Source organism: Nicotiana tomentosiformis, chromosome 1, assembly GCF_000390325.3.
Source record: "Nicotiana tomentosiformis chromosome 1, ASM39032v3, whole genome shotgun sequence".
Taxonomy (NCBI): domain Eukaryota; kingdom Viridiplantae; phylum Streptophyta; class Magnoliopsida; order Solanales; family Solanaceae; genus Nicotiana; species Nicotiana tomentosiformis.
The window spans coordinates 83,838,153-83,864,933 of NC_090812.1; the positions used below are offsets into that span (position 1 = coordinate 83,838,153).

At 43.0% G+C, this 26,781-nt stretch overlaps 2 protein-coding genes across 2 annotated transcripts; one reads left to right on the forward strand and one right to left on the reverse strand.

Moving 5' to 3' along the window:
* Positions 1–5,325: 5,325 nt before the first annotated feature.
* Positions 5,326–5,826, reverse strand: LOC138907073 (uncharacterized). Its single transcript, XM_070197159.1, has one exon. It carries the CDS (start codon positions 5,824–5,826, stop codon positions 5,326–5,328), a length of 501 nt encoding a protein of 166 aa, XP_070053260.1.
* A 13,214-nt stretch (positions 5,827–19,040) lies between these two features.
* On the forward strand, positions 19,041–22,715 carry LOC138907075 (uncharacterized). The gene is made up of 3 exons (XM_070197164.1): positions 19,041–19,729; positions 21,081–21,178; positions 22,273–22,715. The coding sequence occupies exons 1-3, from the start codon at positions 19,041–19,043 to the stop codon at positions 22,713–22,715; spliced, it is 1,230 nt and encodes a 409-aa protein (XP_070053265.1).
* Positions 22,716–26,781: the final 4,066 nt, after the last annotated feature.

The following is a 26,781-nucleotide window of genomic DNA, read 5'->3' on the forward strand; positions in this document are numbered from 1 at the left end:
TATTCCAGTTTTCTATTTTTTTGGCTCGATAAGCTCTCCTCAATTGAGACCGATCTCGATCTTGCTCGATCTCGATCTTGATCGGTTTTTTGATCACGAGCACGGCGACCCAACTCCGCATTATGGCTCGATTCTACACGAGGCCGAACCTTGGTCTATCATGTTCCAATATCGATTAGTCATACGAAGGGCAAACTCGGTTTTGACCATATATAGATAGTCCCTTCGTTTCTCGGAAAGAAGATGACGAGAAACGATATGAATTTCCGAACTCCGACTCGGTGGGTGACGATGTCAGCGACGAGCCCGATTATGACGTATGTGACAAACGTCCCGTCGGTCCAGTTTTGGACCGTCATTACCAAGCTATAAGTATTCAAACTTTCATACTCGTTGAAACTTTTCACTCAAATCTTCTTCTCTACTCTTACATCTTCTTTCAGAAAATCCCTTTGCTTCACAATTTCCACACCAAAATCTCTAGAACTCTAATCAAACTGCATATCATCATAATTCTCTTTTCCCTTATCCATCAATGGCGAAAACTTCTAAAACAGTACCGCAAAAGGAGGCTGCTTCTTCATCACGGCCCGCCGGTGGTGAGGCTGCGGTGGAACCCCGCCCTGAGGAATTCGTTCCGGCAGGGTGCCCGACCGTTACGGATTTTAGGGTCAAAAAGGCCTCCTTGGCAGCGGGCCGATGTGAACCGGTCTCGAGTTACATATCCACAATCACAGAAAAACTCCTCCCTAGGGTTAAACATGACTGCAACTGGGTCGATAAGCATGTGGTGGTTTCTTCGCCCGAGGACTCGATCACTACCTACGTGGAGGGGTTTTTAAGTGTTTACACTTACCCCTTTACATTGGGTCCCTTAGACCCCATCATTATTATCTTTTGCAAAAGATACGATGTGACCCTCGGCCAAATCCACCCCTCTTTCTCGAGAATAGTGATTCTCTTTCGATTCTTTGTGAGCAAAATCGAGGGATGTCCTTTTACCTCGACCACCTCATGCGCCTGTACAGTCCCTGACTTTATCGAGGAGGGTTGATCAAGCTTTCTCGCCAAGCCAATAAGGCTCCGTTGTCGAGCATAAATGAAGGTCGGGACCGAGATTGGATGGGCCAGTTTGTTCGAATAAGGACTTCAGACCTGATCCCTACTGAATACATGCCATTCCCCAAGAAATGGAATATGAAACGTAAGTAGCACTTCACTCAGAAGATTTAATATCATTGTTTATCTTCTTATTTATTTATTTCATTATTGATATTTTTCGGCGTTGCAGCCGTGGCTCAGATGCCTGACCCAATTCTGGACCTTAGAAAATGGGTCGAAGGCCTCATGTTACAGAGGCCGTACTCAGAGCGTGCTTGGATGGAGTTGTCGAAGGGTCGATGGGAGGCTCATAAACATTGTGAGTTTCCTTCTTAGAATGACGATCGTTCAATCTTTTCTTCGAACTTATTCATCTTTTTCCTTTGCAGGCCTCAAAAAGGACGTTGCAATGAGGCCCCCATCTGGCGACGAAGAATTTCTCCCATCTGCTTCGAAGCAGGCTAAAGAGAAGAAGAGAAAAGGGGCTCCGAGTTCCCCGGGCTCGGAAAAGAAAAAACCGGCAAAGAAGTCTCGCAAGCCCAAAGGGGACATCAATGTTATGTCTTCGAAACTAATCAGCCGATTAAGGAACGAGCCTGAAGAAGGAGAAGAGAAAGATAATTCCTAACTAGTGGCCCGCGTGCGGGCTGGTAACTCCGATACCACAGTCCTCCGATCCGGCAGAGGTCGAAGAGAAAGATTTGGCCATAGTTTCTGAACCAAAAAGGGTTGAGGCCACTCCGTCCCAATCTGAAATGGCCGAGAGAGAGACCGGGGGCAAGACTTCTCGGGCAGCGGAGGATGTCTCGAGGGACGAGCTCGGAGTGATCGATATTTCAGGGTCCCCTCAGATTTCGAACGCTATGATCCACGAGGCCAATATGTTGGAAGGTCACTCTTACGAAGGTATTTATGGGGTGACCGATATCCATGGCTTTTTGGATAGGTTTGAGTCTGCTGCTTCGGAAGATGCCACCAGGTTTGATGGTTTATCGGTACCGAAAAAGATACCGTCATCGGTCGCCACCGGTTCTTCATCGAGCCCAAAATTAGTTGACCGATTCCCGGCCCCAAGTATTAATCCCGACCGTAGGCGGAACATAGTGCTTTCTATCCCGGCGGATGCCCGTATTTTCTCTCCTCCTATGGGGATTGCTAGCTATCTTCGATCCTTGGTGACCTAGAAAGACCAAGCCGTGATGAACGCGGTGGGAGACACTTGTCTTTTCAATGAGGCCCAACATGCTTTGAATTGGGTAAATCCAAAGGTTTCTTCATTATTTATTTTAAACTCACAGTTGTAGATAATTTCTAACATCTTCTCCCTTATTTGCAGGCTTCGGTATTGTATCGCGAGGCTTTCCTCCAAATCCGGGAGGAGCATGAGGTTGAGGTTCGGAACCTCACTGAGAAAAGTGATACGTACAAGCTTCTCAGTGAGAATCTTCAAGTCGACTTAGTGACGGCTCAGGACGAGTATGCCGAGATGGCCGAGCAGGTATTCCGAGTTCTTGACGATAGTGAAGATGAATTGGAGATAATCACTAATGATCTGATTCTACGGGTTCGGCAGAGGCTCGAAAAAATTGGACGGCTCCAGACGCAGTTAGATGCGATACAGGCCGATGCGGAAGAATTTAGAAAGAACATGGATATCCTCGTCTCGAAAAAGGAAATCGTTCAAGCGTAATTGGATTTGGCCGAGACCCAACTTCGAGCCACAAAAGAGAAAGCCTCGGTGCAGGTCGAGGAGATCAAGGAGCTTCAGTCTCGATTAGATTTGTCCGTTTCTGATAAGGCAAGCTTGGCCAACCAACTCGATGTGGCCAGATCCGAGGTGACTGTGGCCAGATCCGTGGCGGCCGTGGCCAATACAAATGCTGATGCTATAGTGGCCCAGTTTAGGGTCGATGTCGAGGCCATTCAGGACAAGGCAAAGGGCATGGTGGATCATGCAAAATGGCAAGCTCGAAGGGAATCTCTCGAGGGGGTCAATGCCCAGGGCTTCGATATTGTGGCCGAAATTGAAAATGCCAAAGAAGAGGAAGCCAGGGCCCGAAGGCTGGCCTTCCCTGAGGAATACTCCGAGAGCTCAAGTGAATCTGAAGACGGAGAAGATCTCGAGGATGGAGACGCGACCCCCGATGAAGACCAAGCTTCTTAGGACTTTTTATTTTTTCTTTTTTGAGGTCATTTTTTGGCCATTGTAAATTTAGGCCAATTTGGTCTTTGTAAAAAAACTAAACTATGGTATATAAATATAAGGCTTTTCTTGACCTTTAGGCTATCATATTTTTTCTTTGATTTATTTGTATTTACAAAGGTTGAAAAATGCCTTAGCATGAAATAAGGTTCCGTTCGAGGGTTTGAACAAAACTTGCCTTTATTTCCTTTCTTGGTTTAGGCGTTATCGGGGTTCGATGTTATCAAAGTCTGAGATTTTGCTGAGGGTAGACTTTATAATCGGTTGTGAAAGAATTTTTTTATTTTTTAAAGGCCTATTTTTGTTACGGATTTCGGACGTCTCCGAGCCGTGTTAAATTGGCCGTAGCCTTTTAGTTCGGGAGCTACCCATTGATCTTATTTTCCCATTTTATCTGGGCTTGCCCGAGATAATAATTCCCGAGCGGGGTGGCAGTGACTTTTAGAAATTGGGACATTTCCTATTAGGTCTTTTTGCTCCCGAGGCCCGATGACTTGGGTTGTTTGAGTCGGATGGCAGTCCCCCAAGTGAAGGAGAGATCGTTCGTATTCCGGTTAAGTATTGCCCTTGGACTTGTTTATATTCGGAAGTACGTAGCTCTTTGCAAAGAAGTAAGATAAAAGAAATTCTGCTAATTTCAAAGAATAAGATGTTTGTAAGGAACATACTTCTCTTTATTCTCGATCGAAACAGGGTTCGGGCAACCTATATGGGCATAGTTCGATTTGACTGTTTGACCCTTACAATAAATTCTGTTTATCGAGATCCTCTCTCTATGAATTAGTTTCCTTTCTAGAGTTGATATTCGAAGATTACGCATATCTGAGAGTAGCCCCCTAGTATTCGAGGTTGATTGAAAAGGAACCTCGGATAATGTCGAATGGATCTCCGATGCCGATTCGTAATTGAGCTTGATTCTAAGTTAGCACGATTCATCGTTGCCTCGTTAAAACCTTATCGAAAAAAATCCATTTGGGACAAAACTCGGTCTGAGGAAAAAAGAGTGCAACATGTGCTTTCAGACCTAAGGACTTCGTGCTGTTTGCTAAAAAGTCCGTCGTCGTTTCTTTTCGATCATCTACATGTGTTAATCTAAAAATAGAAAAAGAACGAAAAAAGAGCGTACCTTAGCAGTAGTACCGTTTTAGGCGAGATATGTTCCAATTGCTTGGTAGTTGTTCCCCGTTCATTGTTCCGAGCTTGTAAGACCCTTTTTCGGTGACCTCAAGAATTTGGTACGGTCCTTCCTAATTCGGACTCAATTTTCCTTCATTAGGATTTCGGGTGTTGAGGGTGACGTTTCTTAGCATTAAGTCCCCGACATTAAAATATCGAAGATTAGTTCTTCGATTGTAGTATCTCTCGATTCGTTGCTTTTGGGCAGCTAATCGGATGAGTGCAGTTTCACACCTTTCATCTAATAGTTCTAGGCTCGTATTCATGGCCTCATTATTTGATTTCTTTGTTGCATATCGAAATCGGATACTCGGCTCTCCGACTTTGACCGATATTAGAGCTTCATCGCCATAAACTAATGAGAATGGAGTAGCTCCGGTACTGGATTTCGAGGTTGTGCGATATGCCCAAAGAACTTCGGGTAAAATTTCTTTCCACTTTCCTTTGGAGTCGCTTAACCTCTTCTTAAGATTGTGAATGATGGTTTTGTTGGTTGATTTGGCTTGTCCGTTCCCACTAGGTTGATAAGGCGTTGATAGGATTCTTTTGATTTTATGATCTTCGAGGAATTTGGTCACTTTGCTGCCGATGAATTGTTTCCTGTTATCACACACAATTTCGGATGGCATCCCGAATCGACATATAATGTGATCCCAAATGAAGTCGATGACTTCCTTCTCCCTAACTTTCTGAAAATCCTGCTCTTCAACCCACTTAGAAAAATAGTGAGTCATAAATAAAATAAACTGAGCTTTACCTGGTGCCAATAGAAGGGGGCCAATGATGTCCATTCCCCACTTCATGAACGGCCACGGTGACAAGACCGAATGGAGCAGTTCCCCAGGTTAGTGAATCATTGGTGCATGCTTTTGACATTCGTCACATTTTCGAACAAACTCTTTCACATCTTTTTCCATGTCGATACAGTAATAGCCGGCTCTGATTACCTTTTGAACCAATGATTCAGCACCAGAGTGATTTTCGCAAGTGCCTTCGTGAACTTCCCTTAGAACGTACTCAGTGTCTCCCGGTCCTAGACATATCGCTAATGGACCATCGAACATTCTTTTGAACAAGGTTCCATCTTCGGTCAAAGTGAATTGTGCTGCCTTCGTGCGCAGGGCCCTAGATTCTTTCGGATCTGAGGGAAGCTTTCCAGTCTTCAAATACTCTATGTGCTTATTTCTCCAATCCCAGGTCAAGCTCATGGAATTTATCTCTGCGTGACCTTCTTCGACTACTGATCTTATGAGTTGCACGACGGTCCCTGAATCGAGCTCGTTGTCCTCGATGGATGACCCTAAGTTTGCGAGAGCATCGACCTCACTATTCTGATCTCGAGGCATATGTTGCAATTCCACTCCTTAAATTGGTGCAAATTTACTTGTAACTTATCTAGGTATCTTTGCATTCGGTCTTCTCTAACTTCGAAGGTTCTGTTAACCTGATTCACTACGAGAAGGGAGTCACATTTGGCCTCGATCACCTCCGCTCCCAAGCCTTTGTCTAGTTCGAGACATGTAATAATGGCCTCATATTCGACCTCATTGTAAGTCAAATTCACAGTTCTAATAGATTATCTAACCACATTGCTTGTGGACGATTTTAGTACGATGCCGAGCCCGGACCCTTTCGCGTTCGAAGCACCGTCCGTGAAGAGGGTCCAGATTCTTGAGGATGTACCCGAGTTTATCAATAGTTCTCTTTTGACCTCGAGTACTAGGGCCGGTGTGAAGACAGCTACGAAGTCTGCCAAAATTTGAGACTTAATTATTGTTCGGGGTCGATATTCGATATCATACTCGCTGATTTCTATGGCCCATTTGGCCAACTGTCCCGAAAGCTCGGGTTTATGCAAAATATTTTGAAGTGGATAGGTTGTTACAACACATATGGGGCGATATTGAAAGTATGGTTTTAGTTTCCTAGAGGCATTTAATAAAGCGAGCGCCAATTTTTCTAGGTAGGGATATCTAGTTTCGGCCTCGCCTAAGGTCCGGCTGACATAACAAATGGGAAATTGCGTACCTCGTTCTTCCCGGAATAGGACTCCACTTACCGCTACCTCCGATACTGCCAAATATAAGTAAAGTTGTTCGTTTGCCTTTGGTGTGTGAAGCAGCGGCGAGTTCGATAAGTACCGTTTAAGCTCCTCCAAGGCATGATGGTATTCCGAGGTCCATGTGAAATTTCTCTTCTTCTTTAGCAACGATAAAAACCAATGGCCTTTATCGGAGGACCTCGAGATGAATCGCCCCAGGGCGGCCATGCACCCGGTTAACCTCTGCATGGCCTTTACGTTATCTATCACCGTGATGCCATCGATAGCTTTGATCTTTTCGGGATAAATCTCGATTCCTCGGTTAGCTACCATGAACCCGAGAAATTTGCGTGACCTGACCCTGAATGCACATTTTTCCGAGTTTAGCTTCATGTTGTACTTCTTCAATATACTGAGAGTTTCCTGCAACTGCTTTAAATGGTCCTCTTCTCACAGGGACTTAACTAGCATGTCATCAATGTAAATTTCCATAATTTTCCCTATTTGTTCTTCGAACATCCGATTTACTAGGCATTGATAAGTGGCACCAAAATTTTTTAATCCAAATGACATTACATTGTAGCAGTAGGTACCATACTTAGTGATGAACGAGGTCTTTTATTGATCATCCGGGCTCATTTGTATTTGATTGTACCCGGAATAGGCATCGAGAAAATTGAGGATCTCGTGACCAGCCGTGGCATCGATCATGCGATCGATATTAGGCAAAGGAAAAGAATCCCTGGGGCATGCTTTATTTAGATCCTTTTAATCTACACACATTCTTAGTTTTTTTTTTAGGGACTACTACTATGTTTGCTAACCATTCGGGGTATTTTACTTCTCGGATGGACCCTATTTTACGAAGCTTGGTTACATCGTCCTTGATGAAAGCATGTTTGACCTCGGACCGAGGTCTTCTTTTTTGCTTCACTGGATGGAACTTCGGATCCAAGCTAAGTCTATGGGTGGTGATTTCCGGTGGGATCCCTGTCATGTCAAGATGGGACCAAGCGAAACAATCCATGTTAGTTATAAGAAATTGAATAAGCTTTTTCCTGAGCTCGGGATTTAACCCCATGCCCATGTATACCTTTTGTTCGTGCAGATGTTCGATTAGGGTGATTTGCTCCAGTTCTTCGACCGTTGATTTGGTAGCGTCAGAATCATCGGGGACTATGAAGGATCGAGGGACCCCATAATCATTATCTTCTTCAGCCTCCTGCTTCTCTAGTTGGGTCGAGGCCGGAGTTTGTGATTGCTATTTGGTCTCTTGTTTTTCCTTCAAATTCGACCCCTTTGTCGATGAGAGCGATGACATCGGAATCACTTTATCAATGGCAAACATTTCCTTTGCGGCGGGTTGCTCCCCGTATATTGTTTTGATTCCTTCTGGTGTTGGGAATTTTAGAACCTGGTGAAGGGTCGAGGGTACTGCTCTCATGTTGTGGATTCATGGTCTCCCGAATAGGGCGTTATACCTCATGTTGCCCTCGATCACATGAAACTTCGTTTCTTGGATGGTCCCGGCCACGTTTACTGGCAAAGTTATCTCGCCCTTAGTAGTTTCACATGCCATGTTGAATCCGTTTAGTACTAGGACCGCGGGCACAACCTGGTCCTGTAGACCGAGTTGCTCTACGACCCTCAATCAAATGATGTTGGCCGAACTACCTGAATCAATTAACACACGCTTAACTTGATTTTTATTCATGAGTACAGATATTACCAGTGCATCGTTATGGGGCTACATGATTCCTTCTGCATCTTCGTTGTTGAAGGACAAGGTTCCTTTCGGTATATAATCCTGGGCCCGAGATCGCTTCTCCCTTATGATCGATACGTTAGTGCGTTTAAACACTGGTCCTTGGGGAACATCGATCCCTCCGATAATCATGTGAATAATGTGTTACGGTTCTTCTTGCTCATTTTGTTTATTGAATTCTCTGTTTTTGAAGTGATTCTTGGCCCGATCACTTAAAAACTCCCGAAGGTGCCCTTCATTTAATAACCGGGCTACTTCTTCTCTCAACTATCTGCAATCTTCCGTTCTGTGGCCATGGGTGCCATGATACTTGCATACTTGATTAGGATTTCTCTGGGCTGGATTGGTCTATAGAGGTCGAGGCCATTTAGTATCTTTGATGAGTCCGATAGCCGATACGATGGCGGATGCATCAACATTGAAGTTATACTCCGACAATCCTGGTGCTTCCTTAGGTCCGGTATGCCTGTCAAAACCATTCTTGCTCATCAGCCCTCGAGAGCCTTGGCCTCGATTACTTCCCCTCTCACCTCGTACGGAGTTGTGCCCATATCCGTTGCCCCTTCGATCTCTATTATGCGGCTCGTATCGATCCCTGTTCAACCTCGATTCTCGATCGATGTCTCTTTTGGCAACGGATCTAGAAAGAGCCCCCAGCTGGTCATCTTCGACCCTAATCTTTGATTGATATCGATTATGTATATCGGCCCAGGTAACAACCGGGTACTCAATCAAGTTGTGCTTCAACTGCTGTGAAGCCACTGAGCTTCATTCATTTAGTCCTTGGGTGAAAGCTTGAACGGCCCAATCGTTTGTGACCGGTGGTAGATCCATTCGTTCCACTTGGAAACGAGATACAAACTCTCTTAGTATCTCGTTCTCTTTTTGCTTACCTTGAAAAGGTCCGACTTCCTAGTCTCGATCTTTATGGCTCTGGCGTGCGCTTTTACAAAAGAATATGCAAGCATGGAAAAAGAATCGATAGAGTGAGGTGGCAAATTATGATATCATATCATTGCTCCTTTTGACAGGGTTTTCCCGATTTTTTTTAGCAATACGGATTCGATCTCGTCGTCTTCTAGATCATGCCCTTTGATGGCACACATGTAAAGGGGTGACATGTGATAAGTAGGGATTTTGACCGATTATCTGCTCTCTTTTACTTGCGATTTAGCTCAAAAATGCTTAAAGGCATTTCCGGAAACTAATAAAATGTGCTTACTTGAAGGAATATTGGGATATGAGCCAAATAAGTCAAAATCAACTCATAAAGGAGTCAAAAGTGAACAAGAACCAAAACAGGGCAAAAAGGCCAGTAGTGCGGCCGCAGAGAGGAGATTCAGAGAATGGTATTTGGGCAAGCTGAAAGAGTGCGGACCGCACCAAAATTGTGCGGCCGCACTCACTATTATGCGGTCTGCAGAAGTGAAGAATCATAGAGTTAGATTCAAGTTCAAAATCAAGGAATGCGGACCGCATTATTTTTATGCGGTCACACAATCAGGAGCGCGGCCACACTCATATTTATATGGACCGCAGAAGCCCCAAAGTTCCAAGCCCAAAATTCCAAGAATGCGGACCACACAATAATTGTGCGACCGCAGAAGCTCAATGTTCGGACCGCACCAAAATTATGCGGCCGCATAACCTCCGCATGGGCAATTTTGTCAAATATTTTCAGCTTAGTATAAATAGAACTTTTTGTTATTTTTAGGTTAAGTGATGTTGGAGAAGAGCACCTGAGCTGTTTTCTTTGCTATTTTGAGGATTTTTGTACTAGATTAACATCTATACATTAGATTTTCTTTCCCTAATAAATTAATATGCATTCTATTTTAATTTCTTCTTTGATTTTTGTACTTTTCATGAGTAGCTAAATCTTTAGCTATGGTTGTGACCCAACTCTAGTGTGGGTATTTGATGGGTGTTTAATTTAGGGCTTAATTTTGATTGGGTTAGTGATATTTATCTTTGTTCATGATTGAACCCTAGAATCAATGGTTGCAAACATTGATTCATGCCTATTTGACTTAGCCTCTACTTGAGAAAGAGAGACTAAGTCTAGGAAAACTTGGCTAACAAGAAATTGGGGTGAACTCAAGAAATTGATAGCCCCAATTAAAGGGTTAAACCTAGAGATAGTAATACCCGACTTGAGCTAATATCATTTGTATTGTGCAAATATCCAATTGGACTTGAGAAAGCCAAATTGGGCAAAATCACTCAAACTACCGAGAGGTATAGAGTGAGTACCCGAATATGATTGCTACATCACGACCCTAACTAATCAAATTTGCCCTGGAGTTTACAACCCATTAGATAACCACCTAGGTAGGAGTCACGACCCTAGTCCCTTTAAATCATTTGAAAAACTCAAAACCAAAAATATTGTCCTTAATTTTATACTTGCAAACAATAGAGTAAAGTAGAAGCAGAACACCAATCAAGTTTGTGGAAGTGTAATTTGAGCCAAAACTTGCACTTAACTTAGATATACACCTAATCCCATATTCTAACTCCCTATGGATTCGATCCCGACCTTCGTTGGGTTTATTATTGCATCGACCGCCTCACTTCTTAATTGTGGTGTGGGTTTGGCCGAGATCAATTTTTGGCGCCGTTGCCGGGGATCGAACCCGGGTCACCTGCATGACAAGCGGGAATACTTACCACTATACTACAACGTATGTAAAATAAAACTCGTCCCACGTACGGTTCGGAGGCGAGCCCCACCCCAGCAGTAAGGGTGAGGCTTAGGTCAACTAACACAAAAAAGATATAGTTCACTCAACGATTGCCTTTGGGTTCCGAACTCCATATGGGGAAGGAGCGTTGTTGTTTGCGAGGTCTTGATCATTTATATTGACCCACATTTTTGGGAATTTGATGATCTATAAACCGTCCCTAATGAGCGATCGGCTCATGTTTGAGCATAATGAATCACTTCGTGCCGACATGTTGCCAATCCACTTTCCGACCTCATATGAGAATGGAAAACTGGAGCATTTTTTCCATCGATGGATGAAGAATCACGAACATAATAATTTCTGGTTGACCATGTTCCCAGAAAAAGATACTTTCGAGAAAGGACAAGCACGACTAAAGTGGCTATACATACAAATCTATTTACGGATCTATATGCTTTGATTGGAACTGGAAGTTCCAGAACAGGTGGCTGGTATACCACAATAATAAAACTTTCTTTTATTTTTTTTATTCGGATCGGATTTATGTTGGCTTCGTTGGGAGGCTCACGTAGTTTGTTACGTCAGCTCCAAAAGGACAAGTTGCGTTGGAATTGATAAAGTTCCTTGGAGTTCATAAATGCATAAAAGGAGTCAAAGTAGTGGTTGCGGCGTGTTGAGGCACTTCTTTGACTGTCACTGTACGCCCGGCCTGCTGGCCCGCTCTGAAGAATTTATGATTTATATATGTTTCAGGCCGGTGAGAGGGAGTGCGGAATAAGGATTGATTTCACTGTATCCATCGTAGCCCACCCCAAGAGAGGGTGCCAAGAGAGAGTCACTACAGAATGGATAAAGGCTTGTAACATGGTTATTGAAAGAAAAAGGTTTCGGCTCAAAGGGGTTGACTAGGGTTATCACATTGGTAGGCTATGGAAGATTTCAATTTCAAATTGGAGCAAGGGGAGCCAACAATCATTTCTCAAGCCAAGCTACACTTAAAGTTTCGCCTAGAAAAACATTCGGGGCAAGTTCTAGATTATTGGCATGGGAACTAGGACTTGCAATTCAATACCTCACCTCTCACATGAGAACGGAGTCGAGAGCCCACAACAACCCTAGCTAGGATTGAGAATCACAAATGGCTCGACTGAACCACTCGATGACTGCTTGAGTCAACACAAGAGTCCAAAGGTCACAACTAGAGCTATTTTATGCCAACAACTTTGTTTTTAACCATACGGTCAGTGATAAATGTGTTGGTACCAAGTGAAGCATGCTCGAGAAACTTTTATTCATTACTACTATATTTTGTCGAAACATAAAAGAAAACGGACTCAATCCCTTAAGAAGGTTGTCACACCATCCATCGTTGGGAAGAGCCACCCAGTTCACACAAAATCCACCTTTGGAAAGAACCGTGGCATTAAGAAAATCAAAGACTTATTGTTCACTCAAAACATAAAAAGAAGCTAACAAATTAAAAAGAAGCTACTAAAGTACATAAGAAGTTATACTACTAAGGAAAAGCAACCTAAAGAAGCTATGAAGTAAACTACGGGAAGCGAGATAAATGAATATACAAACCGAAGTCAAATGAATATATACATAAGGGGAATGAATATCTACATCAAATGGGGAGAATATATATACCAAAGGGAAAATAAGAATGAAAGAAAAATAGTATCAAAGTCATTACATGCCATATGTCAAATGTTAATTAATCAAAATAGACCACCCCCCAAATGAAAAATAAGCATTGTCCCCAATGCTTAACAAAAATAAGAACAGGGACGGGGTAGAGAGTTAAGAGAACTCCCTATGTGGTCTCAGTCTGCATGGGATCATCAGCACCCTCTATCTCCTCTAACTGTATGTCATCATCTCCTGGCCGAGGGACAACTATGCTGCTGAGCATCTGTATCATCTCCTCAGTAGTGTGTGCAGTCACAACTTGCTCCTCAGACTGACCGGCTGCTACCTGTGCTGCTGGGACTGTCTGCTCCATAAGCAAGTCCAATGGAAGATCTCCGGCAGATGCAATCTTTTCAACCTCTTTGCTCAGCTTCTCTACCGACTTCTTTGATGCCTGGGATCTACGCATCTTCTTGACCTGTTTGCCCAAATCTTTAATGACCTTCCCATGCATCGCCAGAGTATCAATAATGGTCTTCTGGTTCTCCAGAATGTTCTTCAATGTTTCCTCCACTGATGGAGGTACTTGTGGCTCTGCTGGGGCTGAAGGACTGTGCTGCAACAGCACTGGCTATATCAGTCAGCTTTGTAGTAGTTGCCTGCATCCAGTTGTTGAGACTCGCCAATGTTTGGGAGACTCGCAGTGCAGTCTAAGGATATATAGATGAAGTTGGCATTGATAATGGCGATGATAGTCTAGCAGAAGCAAGTGGTCCGGAAGATGAAGGTGGCATGGCTGCTGTCCCGGTAAAAGTACCGGCTGCGGTGGATGGCTCGACAGCTGAATCAGTAACCACTACTGCTGGCTCCTCAGACTGGCCAGTGGAGGTAGTAGCTTTACCCTTGAATTTCGGGTTGTCAGCTCCCTGAAGTTGGTAACAAGAGAAAGGCTTCTTGGCCTTCACCTCGGTGTCATAATGCCCTGGCTCCACCCCTTGGTCCTTGAAGTACTCTGTGAGGAATTTCGGGTACGGGTAGGACCTTTCATCTTTTTGGACAACCAGAGTGATATTTGTGGACATGATAGAACCCACATTAATTGGGTACCGAGCCATAATTAAGGCTACCAAGATTGCACGGGGAAGTGGAAGATTGTTCTAGTTGAGGCATGGATCAATGCGGCTACATACAAATGTTTGCCACCCTTTTGTTTCAAAGTTTAGGGTGGCTCGGATTATTGGAACTCCTGCTGTGAGCCACAGAGGTGCTGACCCTCGAATAGCCAGAATCTCAGCTAGCCATGGGCGAGCTGCGTCACCCATAGCCAGCTTCTCCAGCTATTGGACTGCCTCCACTTCCTCAAACCCCATATACTTTTTCAAGGAGCAGGCATCAAACTTGATTTTCAAATTTCAAACTTTTGTCACCTTGGTACCCTTTTTGATATGAGCTACATTGGTATATAAGTCCTTGACCAAATACTCATTGGCATCCATAATGCTGTGGGTGAACCATTTCTAACCTTTTTGCTCCTGGAATTGTCAGAGGACATTGAGGTTGTGCTTGTTTAGATCTTTCATGAAGAACTGCCGCTTAAGAGTGAGTGACCGTTGCGGCCACCATTCCTTAAATTTAGCAAAGGCAGCAGCACTGACGAATCTGTCCTCCCATAACTCTGGTCTCTTTGATCTCTCCAAACCTCCTATTATAGTATCCCCCCCTCTCCCATCGTCTGGGACATCATCATCATCATCCATATTAATTTGAGCAGCTGGAGCATGTGAGGAAGAGGGCTAAGAGGCTTGACTACCCTCTTCCGAACCATCAGAGGAACTGGCAGAAGAAGACGACTCATCTACTAGGTGGAATCTACTAGGAAATTGTTGTGATTGGGCTTCCGACTGTGATTGCACGGAGTTACCCTCAGAAGCTTCCCCAGATGGGACATACTCACTGGTTTCCGAGGGTTCGGGAGGTCTGTTGACTGTAGCTCTCTTGCTTATAACCTTTTGAAGTGCTAGAGGTAGGTTGCTTTTACCTCGATCCTCGGCAACAGCGCCAAAAATTGATCTCGGCCAAACCCACACCACAATTAAGAAGTGAGGCAGTCGATGCAATAATAAACCCAACGAAGGTCGGGATCGAATCTACAGGGAGTTAAAATATTGGATTAGGTGTATATCTAAGTTAAGTGCAAATTTTGGCTCAAATTACACTTCTACAAACTTGATTGGTGTTCTACTTTTACTTTACTCTATTGTTTGCAAGTATAAAACTAAGGACAATATTTTTGGTTTTGAGTTTTTCAAATGATTAAAAGGGACTAGGGTCATGACTTCTACCTAGGTGGTTATTGATGACGTCCAAATTCACTACTAAAAAGTAAATGGACACGGTCGCATGTAATATAATTTACCCAACTATGAGTCGGGGTCGAATCCCATAGAGAACAATATATAGACGATTAGGAATGTAAGAGAATTATCACTTATTATGCAATGCCAAACACTTACAATGGTTGTTGAAAAAATATTATAGCTAAATTTGAAAATGTAAACTAACCTAGAAAGCAAGTAAAATGATCAATGGCTACAACTATGGAGACAATGGGAATTACACTCAAGTAACGATCCAATATATTTTACAATTTTATAAATATGAGCAAGTTTATTATTTATTAGCCTCAGATAATAATTCTATATTAGCTTTTCTCTAAAACTAACAAGACTTCCTAATTGAATTATCCCTAAAACAATTAAGAGATTAAGCACACCCGAATATGGCTACAAGTAGTTCATTCCTATCTCTAGGTAGAATCTATAAAGTGAGGGTTAATGCCTCAAGTTCTTGTTAATTAATCCCTTTGGAAACATTAAAGAACAAGAATAATTAAATAAACAATAACTCACTTCATATTAATCGTTCAATACATAAGCACAACAAGATATTTAATCCACACTTTAAATATGAATATTCCCATAAACAAGATTCAAGTGTTGGAAAAAATACTACACACTTAAATATTCAATACAAAGCAAGGAAATGAAGAAATGAGCATAAATGAGTAAGCAATTCTCAACTATAAGCTTCAAATATTCAAGCCCCAAGTGTGTGTGCAAGAACCCTAGCTCCAAACCTTGTCTTTTCTAGTCTAGGAATTGAAAAATAAGCCAAAGATCTGCCAAAGATCTACTAGGTCGTGTATTTGTGGGTTTGGAATTTAGGAGATGTGAATTTCCAAGTCTGCCCAGGTCTGAAGCCCGTTGACCGCACCTGCGGAAGAATCCTCATAGGTGAGGCTCCGCAAAAGCGGACCTTCAATCGCAGATGCGTGCACTCAGGAGATTCACTACTCCGCAGATGCGGACAGTTTGGCGCAAATGCATCTCCGCAGATGTGGATAATTTATCGCAGATGCGAGCCTATGTGGAATTCCCTTTTTCGCAGACGCAGATCAAATAATCGCACCAACGACTCCGCAAGCGCGAATTCTTGCCACAGATGCGGTCCCAATGAATGAAGTTTAACTCCATAGATAAGGCCTTCCACCTCGCAGATGCGATGTTGCATATGCGGACAGTGTTCCGCATATGCGGAATCACTGAAGGATTTTGCACTTTTGTACTCTTTTTTTGCTCAATTCCACTTTAATTGAATTCAACTCTCTCCATGACATCATTTACCTAAAAATCTAGCAATACACACCATAAATAACCTCATATTATAATTAAAGGAAGCAAAATCTAAAGAAAAGAGACTAAAATAAGTGGTAAAATCACCACTCATCAGTTATCTAATGGGTTGTAAACTCCAGGGTAAATTTGATTAGTTGGGGTCGTGATGTAGGAATCACATCCAGATACTCACTCTAGACCTCTCGATAGTTTGAGTGCAAATACTCAATTAGACTTGAGAATGCCAAATTGGGCAAAATCATTCAAACTACCGAGAGGTATAGAGTGAGTATCCGAATGTGATTGCTACATCACGACCCCAACTAATCAAATTTGCCCTGGAGTTTACAACCCATTAGATAACCACCTAGGTAGAAGTCACGACCCTAGTCCCTTTTAATCATTTGAAAAACTCAAAACCAAAAATATTGTCCTTAGTTTTATACTTGCAAACAATAGAGTAAATTTGAAGTAGAACACCAATCAAGTTTGTGGAAATGTAATTTGAGACAAAACTTGCACTTAACTTAGATATACACCTAATCCCATATTTTAACTCCCTGTAGATTCGATCCCGACCTTTGTTGGGTTTATTATTGCATTGACCGCCTCACTTCTTAATTGTGGTATGGTTTTGGCTGAGATTAATTTTTGGTGCCGTTGCCGGGGAGTTAAACGGATTTTACTATATATCTAAGTATTTGTGTGTTTTGTCTTTCTTTCCTTCCGAGTCACTAATTTTGTTTGTGAATTGCTTTTATGTACAAAATAGCCCTTAACAACGAGCCCCTCGGAAATGTACCATTGGGGGTGGAGGTAGATGATGATCAAGTGGATGAGGTTGATCCCAAGCCTCAAGTAAACATGCGAGGCCGACCGCCTCAAGATAATATCCCAAACCCTCCCCCACCTCCACCAAGAGCACCGCACCGGGTGTTGCCAAACTAGGACTATGCAAGTGCAATAGTCCCGCCCCGGATTAGGGCGGGCGACTTCCAAATAACCAACGTGATGCTTACACTGCTTGAGCAGTGGGGTTTCTTCACTGGAGCTCCACACCAAAATGCCTACAAGCATCTCAAGGGTTTTGTCGATACTTGTTGGGAGAGCAAGCAAATAAATGTCTCCGAGGATGCACTGCGGTTAAGGCTATTTCCCTTTTCTCAACGGGGAAAGGCTTTGGACTGTTTAGAGAGATTGCCCAATTATTCCATCCACACTTAGGATGAGTTGGCCGAGAAGTTCATTGCCAAATTCTTCTCTCGGGGGCACATGGCTACACTAAGGGATGAAATTCTAGCTTTCAAACAAGAGCCCAATGATCCATTGCACGAGATTTGGGACAGATATTGTACCATGGTCAAAGAATGCCCGAAAAATGTTATGACCGAGGCCATGATCCAACAAACCTTCTACAGGGGGATCAACACAACGAATCGGTGTGTGGTAAATCAACTCGCTGGGGGTAACTTCATGAACACGCTTTATTCTGAATCTTGTGAAATCTTGGATGAGATGGCGGACACCTCTTCGACGTGGCAAAGTAGAGCCAATGTTCCTCAGGGTGACCCAAATGTTATTCACCTATACAAGGAGCTACATGATCATGGGCAAGCTATTATGGAGTTGACAGCCATCATGAACCAATTGGCCAAGGCTCAGCTTCAACAGGTTCAAGGGCCGAAACAAGTGAATGCTATGGAAGGGATGAACATGATGGTAAACAAGAGACGACAATGAGTCAACAAGTACAAAACTATCCGTAACAATTTGAGCAAAGTAATAGTGGGTATAATCAAGATGATTCTTATGATGAGCAAGATGAAGAGGTTCAATATGTCAACAATTATCAAGGTCAAAGAAGCAATGCTCCAAATCAACAACAATGGAGATCACAAGGAAACCAAGGAAATTGGAACAACCAAGGCCACCAAGGAAATTGGAGTGGTGGCAACAACAATAGTCAAAGCAATTGGGGTAATCAGGGTAATCAAGGCAATTGGGGAGGAAATAACCAAGGCAATTGGGGTGGCAACAATCAAAGCAATTGGGCAGGCAACAATAATCAAGGGGGTTGGAACAATAGCAATCAAGGAAATCGGGGGTCAGGCTTTCAGAGTCCTCTGATATATCAACCACCAAACAACCCGCCTCCATATCCGTCGCAAGGTCCTAGTTCTTCCAATAGTGAAATGGAACGGATTGAAAATATGTTTAAGCAAATGATGGAGGAAAATGCCAACTCTGATGCCCAATTAGCCTCCCACAACACTTCTATCCACAACTTGGAGGTTCAACTTAGCCAAATTTCTCAAGCTTTAAATACTATACCAAAGGGGGAACTACCTAGTGATACGGTGGTGAACCCGAAAGGTGGGAATACGGGGCATGCAATGGTTGTGACAACAAGAAGTGGGAGAGGTGGAGTTGCTAATACCTCAAACCAAATAAGACATATGGGTGATTATGTGTTGGTGCTAGATGATGATGATCCAAGCAATGATGTTCAAGCTAATGAATAAGCGAGGGTTGATATTGATGAAAATGTGGAGGAGACACAAGAAGAAGTGAACCCGTCTAGGGAGCACGTGATTGACATGCCGGAGCCGGTAGTGCCAAAAGCTAAGGCACCAATGCCAAGGCCTCCTCCTCCATACCCTCAAAGACTTGAAAAGCAATACAATGAGAATCAATTCAAGAAATTCATTGATATGATGAAAAGTTTGTCATAAATGTGCCGTTGGTTGAAGCCTTAGAACAAATGTCGGGATATGCCAAGTTCATGAAGGATTTGATAACAAAGAAGAGATCAATGTACTGTGAAACGATCAAAATGACACATAAAATGAGTGCTATTGTGCACTCCATAGCTCTAAAGTTGGAAGACCCCGGTGCTTTCAAAATCCCGTGCACCATTGGGAGTGCCGATTTCGCCAAAGATTTATGTGACTTGGGGGCAAGCATTAACTTGATGCCCTATTCTGTGTTCAAAACATTGGGGATTGGGCATCCAAGACCCACATCCCTGAGGTTGAAAATGGCGTATCGGACAATGAAAAAGCCATTGGGGATAATTGACGATGTGTTAGTTCGGGTCGACAAGTTCATCGTTCCCGCAAATTTTGTGATACTTGGCTGTGAGGTTGACTATGAGGTGCCAATCATTTTAGGGAGACCTTTCCTTGCTACAGGGAAGGCCTTAGTTGATGTGGAAGCTGGCGAGCTCATCTTCCGGATGGGCGATGAAAAAGTGGTGTTCCATGTTTGTAAATCAATGAGGCATCCAAATAGCAACGAAGTGCGTTCGTTCGTGGATCTTGTGACCGAAGTAATTGTTGATAACACAAGTGCTGTGATAAATGTTGAAGATACCTTAGAAGCTGCGTTGTTGAATCATGATGAGGATGAGAAGGAAGGCTTTGTAGATTGTGTCAATGCTTTGCAAGGAATGTTATTATATACTTATGAGGCCCAAAAACTTTCCTTGGATCTCAAAAACCGGAAGACTCCACCAATAAAGCCCTCAATCGAGGAGCCTCCCACCTTGGAGTTAAAGCCTTTGCCTTCACACCTTAGGTATGAGTTTCTAGGCCCTTGTTCCACTTTACCTGTTATTCTTTCCTCGTGCTTATTTAACATGCAGGTAGATTCCACCCTTGTGGTGCTCCAAAAGAGGAAGAAAGCAATAGGTTGGACATTGGCGGATGTTCGGGGTATAAGCCCCATCTTTTGCATGCACAAAATCATTTTGGAGGAGGATGCCAAACCCTCTGTAGAACATCAAAGACGATTGAATGAGGCCATGCAAAAGGTAGTAAAGAAAGAAATCATCAAGTGGTTGGATGTCGGGGTTGTTTACTCCATTTCCGATAGTTCGTGGACCTCACTGGTACAATGTGTCCCAAAGAAAAGGGGCATGACTATGATAACAAATGACAAAAATGAATTGATCCTCACAAGAACTGTCACCGGGTGGAGAGTGTGCATGGATTATAGGAAGCTCAACAAAGTTACTCGGAAAGACCATTTTCCGCTTCCATTTCTTGATCAAATGTTGGATAAGTTAGTCGGACATGCTTATTATTGCTTCCTTGATGGATATTCTGGGTATAACCAGATTCTTATTGCTCCTGAAGACCAAGAGAAGACCACTTTCACTTGTCCCTATGGCACTTTCGCATTCTCGCGGATGCCATTCGGGTTATGCAATGCACCGACAACTTTTCAACGGTGCATGATGGCCATCTTCACCGATATCGTGGAAGACTTTCTCGAGGTTTTCATGGATGATTTTTCTGTCATGGGAAATTCTTTTGAAGAGTGCTTGGATAACTTGGATAAGGTATTGGCACATTGTGAGGAAACTAACTTGGTGTTGAATTGGGAGAAGTGTCATTTATGGTCGAGGAGGGCATTGTCCAAGGTCACCAGATTTCCAAGAATAGTAATGAGGTTGATAAAGCAAAAATTGAAGTGACATCTAAACTCCATCCCCTACTTCTGTAAAGGGAGTGAGGAGCTTTCTAGGTCATGCGGGGTTCTATCGCCGATTCATCAAGGACTTTTCTAAGGTGGTAAACCCCTTGTGCAAACTCTTGGAGAAAGATGCCAAGTTCCTTTTCAATGAAGATTGTATGAAGGCATTTGAACTACTCAAGTATAAGTTGACTACCACTCCTATTATCATCGCACTAAATTGGAGCTTACCATTTGAGCTCATGTGTGATACAAGCGATGTGACGGTTGGAGCGGTATTGGGGCAACGAATTAACAAGATCTTTCATCTGGTCTACTATGCTAGCAAGACCATGAACGAGGACCAAGTCAATTATGCGGTGACCGAGAAAGAACTCCTAGCCATTGTCTTTGCTATGGAGAAGTTCCGCCCGTACCTAATGGGTACAAAGGTGATTGTTCACACCGACCATGCGGCACTTCGTTATTTGATGAGCAAGAAAGACTATAAGGCAAGGTTGATGCGGTGGGTGCTTCTATTGCAAGAGTTTGATCTATAGATTCAAGACCGCAAGGGTAGTAAGAATCAAGTGGCATACCACTTGTCCCGATTAGAGGGGGAGGGGAAGCCACATGATGGCCTTGAGATCAATGATTCATTTCTGATGTACAACTCCTTTCCATTTCTATGACTGGGATGCCATGGTTTGACGAAGTGGCCAACTATCTTGTGAGTGGCATTATTCTGAATGAGTTCTCTTCAAACCAAAGGAAGAAGCTCAAACGGGACTGCCTGGAGTACTATTGGGATGAGCCATATCTCTTCAAAATTTGTACTGATAGTGTTCTCTGAAGATGTGTACCAGAAGAAGAACAATTGGGTATTCTTGAAGCTTGCCACTCTTCGCTATATGGTGGTCACCATGGTGGAGCGAGAACTGCTACAAAGGTGCTAAGCTGTGGATTCTATTGGTCTACCCTTTACAAGGACGCTAGCGATCTCGTTAAGCTTTGTGATGAATGCCAAAGGGCCGGTGGGATCTCCAAGAAAAATGAGATGTCTCTCACCACCATCCTAGAGATTGATATTTTTGATGTTTGGGGCATTGATTTTATGGGCCCGTTTGTGAGCTCATGTGGGAACACCTATATATTGGTAGCTGTGGATTACGTGTCCAAATGGGTTGAAGCTGTGGCTTTTCCCAACAATGAAGCTCGGTGTGTGGTATCTTTCTTGAAGAAGAACATATTCACAAGGTTTGGTACTCCAAGGGCCATCATTAGTGATGGCGGATCACACTTTTGCAACAAAGCTTTTGATACTTTACTCTCCAAGTATGGTGTCACTCACAAAGTGTCGACCCCCTATCATCCTCAAGCAAGTGGACAGGTTGAAGTCTCCAACCGGGAGATCAAGAGTATTCTGTCAAAGACTGTGAATGCCAACCGGACAGATTGGTCGAAGAAACTTGACGATGCTCTTTGGGCTTATAGAACAGCTTACAAAACACCAATTGGTATGTCTCCGTATCGGTTAGTGTTCGGGAAAGCTTGTAACCTTCCGGTGGAACTTGAGCATAAGGCTATGTGGCCGTCGAAGAAGCTTAACCTTGAGTGGGATGTAGCTGCAAATCTTAGGGTGGAGCAATTGAATGAACTTGATGAGTTTCAGTTCCATGCATACTCCAGTTCGTCCTTGTATAAGGACAAGATGAAGTACCTCCACGACAAGTATATCCGGAACAAAGAATTCAAAGAAGGTGATCTTGTGCTTTTGTTCAACTCTCGGTTACGGATATTTCCGGGAAAGCTAAAATCAAAGTGGAGTGGCTCATTTGAAGTTTTACATGTGACACCCTTTGGTGCTCTAGATTTGAAAAATAAGAATGATGAGGTGTTTAGAGTCAACGGGGACTGGGTTAAACATTATCTTGGCAAGGTTGATGATGGCCACGTTGTGGCGTTGCTCCATTTCAAGTGATTGATGGTAACATATGTCGTACCGCGGCATTAAATCAGGCGCTTCTTGGGAGGCAACCCATGTGTCTTTTTCTTTTTCTTGTTTTTTTTCTTTAGATTAGATAGGCTTTGTTTTGTTCTAACTAGTTTTGAAGTGTATGCAAGAATGGGTGTGCATTGCAGGAACTAAGCATGAAAATTTTGGCTAAGTGTCACAAAAGTGCGGACCACACTAGAATTATGCGGACCACACTTCCACTCTACGGCCGCACAATTTTGTGCGTGGTCGCACCACTGGGAGATGAAAAATACATGGTCTCTGAAGTTTGGCCTGACAAAAATCCTTAACAACATGCGGCCACACCCATTTTTGTGCGGTCTGCACTAATTCTGTGGCAGCACTCAACTTTGTGCGGTCCGCAGCAATTCTTCACAAGGGCAGGTAATAAGTGCGGACCGCACTCAAAATTGTGCGGCCGCACTCTAGGTAAAATTGTGAGCCCGACGGGTAAAAGTATAAATAGGTTCTCCCTCAGCTCTTTACACTTTACGCTCTTTTGACACCTGAAGCTAAGCTAGCACAGTGCATATCCTCATTGTTTTCAATCTCTCCTCATTTCATCAGTGTTGAATCTCACCTGTATCTTCATTATTGGTATGCTAATTTATTCTTTAGATTTTTCCTTAATTTTACTCTTTTGACTAGGGTTATTTCCATGCCTAAATATGTCAACGGTTAGTTGTTTGTGCATAGAATCATGTGGGTAGCCTTTTTAAACATTAATTGGGGTATAGGTAAGTGACTAATGATGTTTAATTCCTAAAAACTTGATTAATTTGTGAATAAAATTCCATAAACCCTAAGTCAGTACCGCCTGAATTCAAATTGTGCGAATTGTGCGGCCGTACTCATTTTTGTGTGGTCCGCACCTTGAGCTTCTGCGGCCGCACACATTTTTGTGCGGTCCACAATTCTCTGAACTAGGGATTCAATGTGCATGATTTGTGCGGCCGCGCACAAAATTGTGCGGTCCACAGTGAACTTGTGCGACCGCACTCATTTTTATGCGGTCCGCACTGATGAAACATCAGAGACCCCAGTAGTCTGAACCTGGGGCTGTGCGGCCGCACTCAAAATTGTACGGTCCAACCTTTTGGTTATGCGGCCGCACTCACTTTTTTGCAGTCCGCACTGGGCAGTTTGCGGCCGCACTCACTTTTGTGCGGTCCGCACTGCCCCTTCTGAGGCTGCTTTATTGCAATTGTTATGCATGCACCTGTGGTTTACAAATCTAACCGACTCTTATCCTTATACATTGCAGACAATGATTCGCTCACATGGTAGAGGAGATGCATCGCAAGGGAGGGAAGAACCCTCCCGAGGCCGAGGTCGAGGTAAAAGCAACCTACCTCTAGCACTTCAAAAGGTTATAAGCAAGAAAGCTATAGTAAACAGACCTCCCGAACCCTCAGAAACCAGTGAGTATGTCCCATCTGGGGAAGATTCTGAGGGTAACTCCGTGCAATCACAATCGGAAGCCCAATCACAATAATTTCCTGGTAGATTCCACCTAGTAGATGAGTCTTCTTCTTCTTCTAGTTCCTCTGATGGTTCGGAAGAGGGTAGTCAAGCCACTGAGCCCTCTTCCTCACATGCTCCAGCTGCTCAAATTAATGTGGACGATGATGATTATGTCCCACACGATAGGAGATGGGGGATACTACAGTAGGAGGTTTGGAGAGATCAAAGAGACCAGAGCTATGGGAGGACAGATTCGTCAGTGTTACTGCCTTTGCTAAATTTAGGGAACGGTGGCCGCAACGATCACTCACTCTTGAGCGGCAGTTCTTGATGAAAGATCTAAACAAGCATAACCCCAATGTCCAATTGACAATTCCAGGAGCGAAAAGGTTGGAAATGGTTCACCCACAACATTATGGATGCCAATGAGTATTTGGTCAAGGAATTCTATACCAATGTAGCTCATATAAAAAAGGGTACTAAGGTGACAAATATTCGAAATTTGAAAATCAAGTTTGATGCCTACTCCTTGAACAGGTATATGGAGTTTGAGGAAGTGGAGGCAGTCCAATACCAGGAGAAGCTGGCTATGGGTGATGCAACTCGCCCATGGCTAGCTGAGATTCTGGCTATTCGAGGGTCAGTACCTCCGTGGCTCATAGCAGGAGTTCCAATAATCCGAGCCACCCTAAACTTTGAAGCAAAAGGGTGGCAAACATTTGTATGTAGCCGCATTGATCCATGCCTCAACGAGAACAATCTTCCACTTCCCCGTGTAGTCTTGGTAGCCTCAATTATGGCTGGGTACCCATGCAGACTGAGACCACATAGGGAGTTCTCTTAACTCTCTATCCCTTCCTTGTTCTTATTTTTGTTAATCATTGGGGAAAAATGCTTATTTTTTATTTGGGGGGTGGTCTATTTTGATTAATTAACATTTGACAGTTGTCATGTAATAACTCTGATACTATTTTTCTTTCATTCTTATTTTCCCTTTGGTATGTATATATTCTCCCCATTTGATGTAGATATTCATTCCCCTTATGTATATATTCATTTGCTTTCGGTTTGTATATTCATTTATCTTGCTTCCCGTAGTTTACTTCATAGCTTCTTTAGTTTGCTTTTCCTTAGTAGTATAACTTCTTATTTACTTTAGTAGCTTCTTTTTAATTTGTTAGCTTCTTTTTACGTTTTGAGTGAACAATAAGCCTTTGGTTTTCTTAATACCACGGTTCTTTCCAAAGGTGGATTATGTGTGAACCGGGTGGATCTTCCCAATGATGGATGGCGTGACAACCTTCTTAAGGGATTGATTCCGTTTTCTTTTATGTTTCGACAAAATATAGTAGTAATGAATAAAAGTGTCTCGAGAATGCTTCACTTGGTACCAACACATTTACCTCTGACCGTATGGTTAAAAACAAAGTTGTTGGCATAAAATAGCTCTAGTTGTGACCTTTAGACTCTTGTGTTGACTCAAACAGTCATCGAGTGGTTCAGTCGAGCCATTTGTGATTCTCAATCCTAGCTAGGGTTGTTGTGGGCCCTCGACTCCGTTCTCTTTAGCAATCCAGCAGTGTGAGAGGTGAGGTATTGAATTGCAAGTCTAAGTTCCCGTGCCAATAGTCTAGAACTTACCCCGAATATTTTTCTAGGCAAAATTCTAAGTGTAGCTTGGCTTGAGAAATGATTGTAGGCTCTCCCTGATCCAATTTGAAAGTGAAATCTTCCATAGCCTACCAATGTGATAACCCTAGTCAGCACCTTTGAGTCGAAGCCTTTTTCTTTCAATAACCACGCTACAAGTCTTTATCCGTTCTGTAGTGACCCTCTCTTGGCACCTGATCTTTTCTTAGCATTCTTGAGAAATAATGGGCAAAAACATAAGTTTGGGGGAGAGACGAGGAATTTGAAGTGATAAAAGGTACAAAGAAGAGAAAGAAATGAAGAAAAGGGAAGGCAAAGAAAAAAAAGAAAGAAAAATGCCAAAAAGAAAATGAATAAAATGAAGAGTTGAAGGGAATTCAAAAGAAAGTAGGGATAAAAGGCTGAAGTAAATAGAAAAGGAGAAAAATGAATGTCATGATCAAGAAAGAGTGACGTTACGTCTCTCTAGTTCCCCCGAGGAAGAAGAAAATGACTCAAAGAGTCGAGAAAGTATGAGCCGAAAAGAGAAAATGGAGTGCTTAAAGAAAGATGAAACCATTCTATTCCAACAAGTCCTACCTTGGTCCAAAAGCCTTCATTATATCCCGCAAAAGCCCTACATGATTTCAAGTTGAGTGAGCTTACATTAGTGGTGATTTACATGAGGGGAAAGCTTATGGTACTTAGAGTCGAACTTGTGACATTCTTTTGAGAGAGATGAGCGAAATTTTGACAATCCTTGTATCGAGTGTTGCATTCTAAAGTGAGATGTTCTAATGGAGAGTAGAGGAGGAGGATTTTGGGATCTACAATGACCTACGTGAAAGAGCAAGCTTCCTTGATGAATAGAGTCAACTCTTGATGCTCTAGTGTCATATTAGAACTATTGTACTCAAAAAGTCAAACCATTGCATTG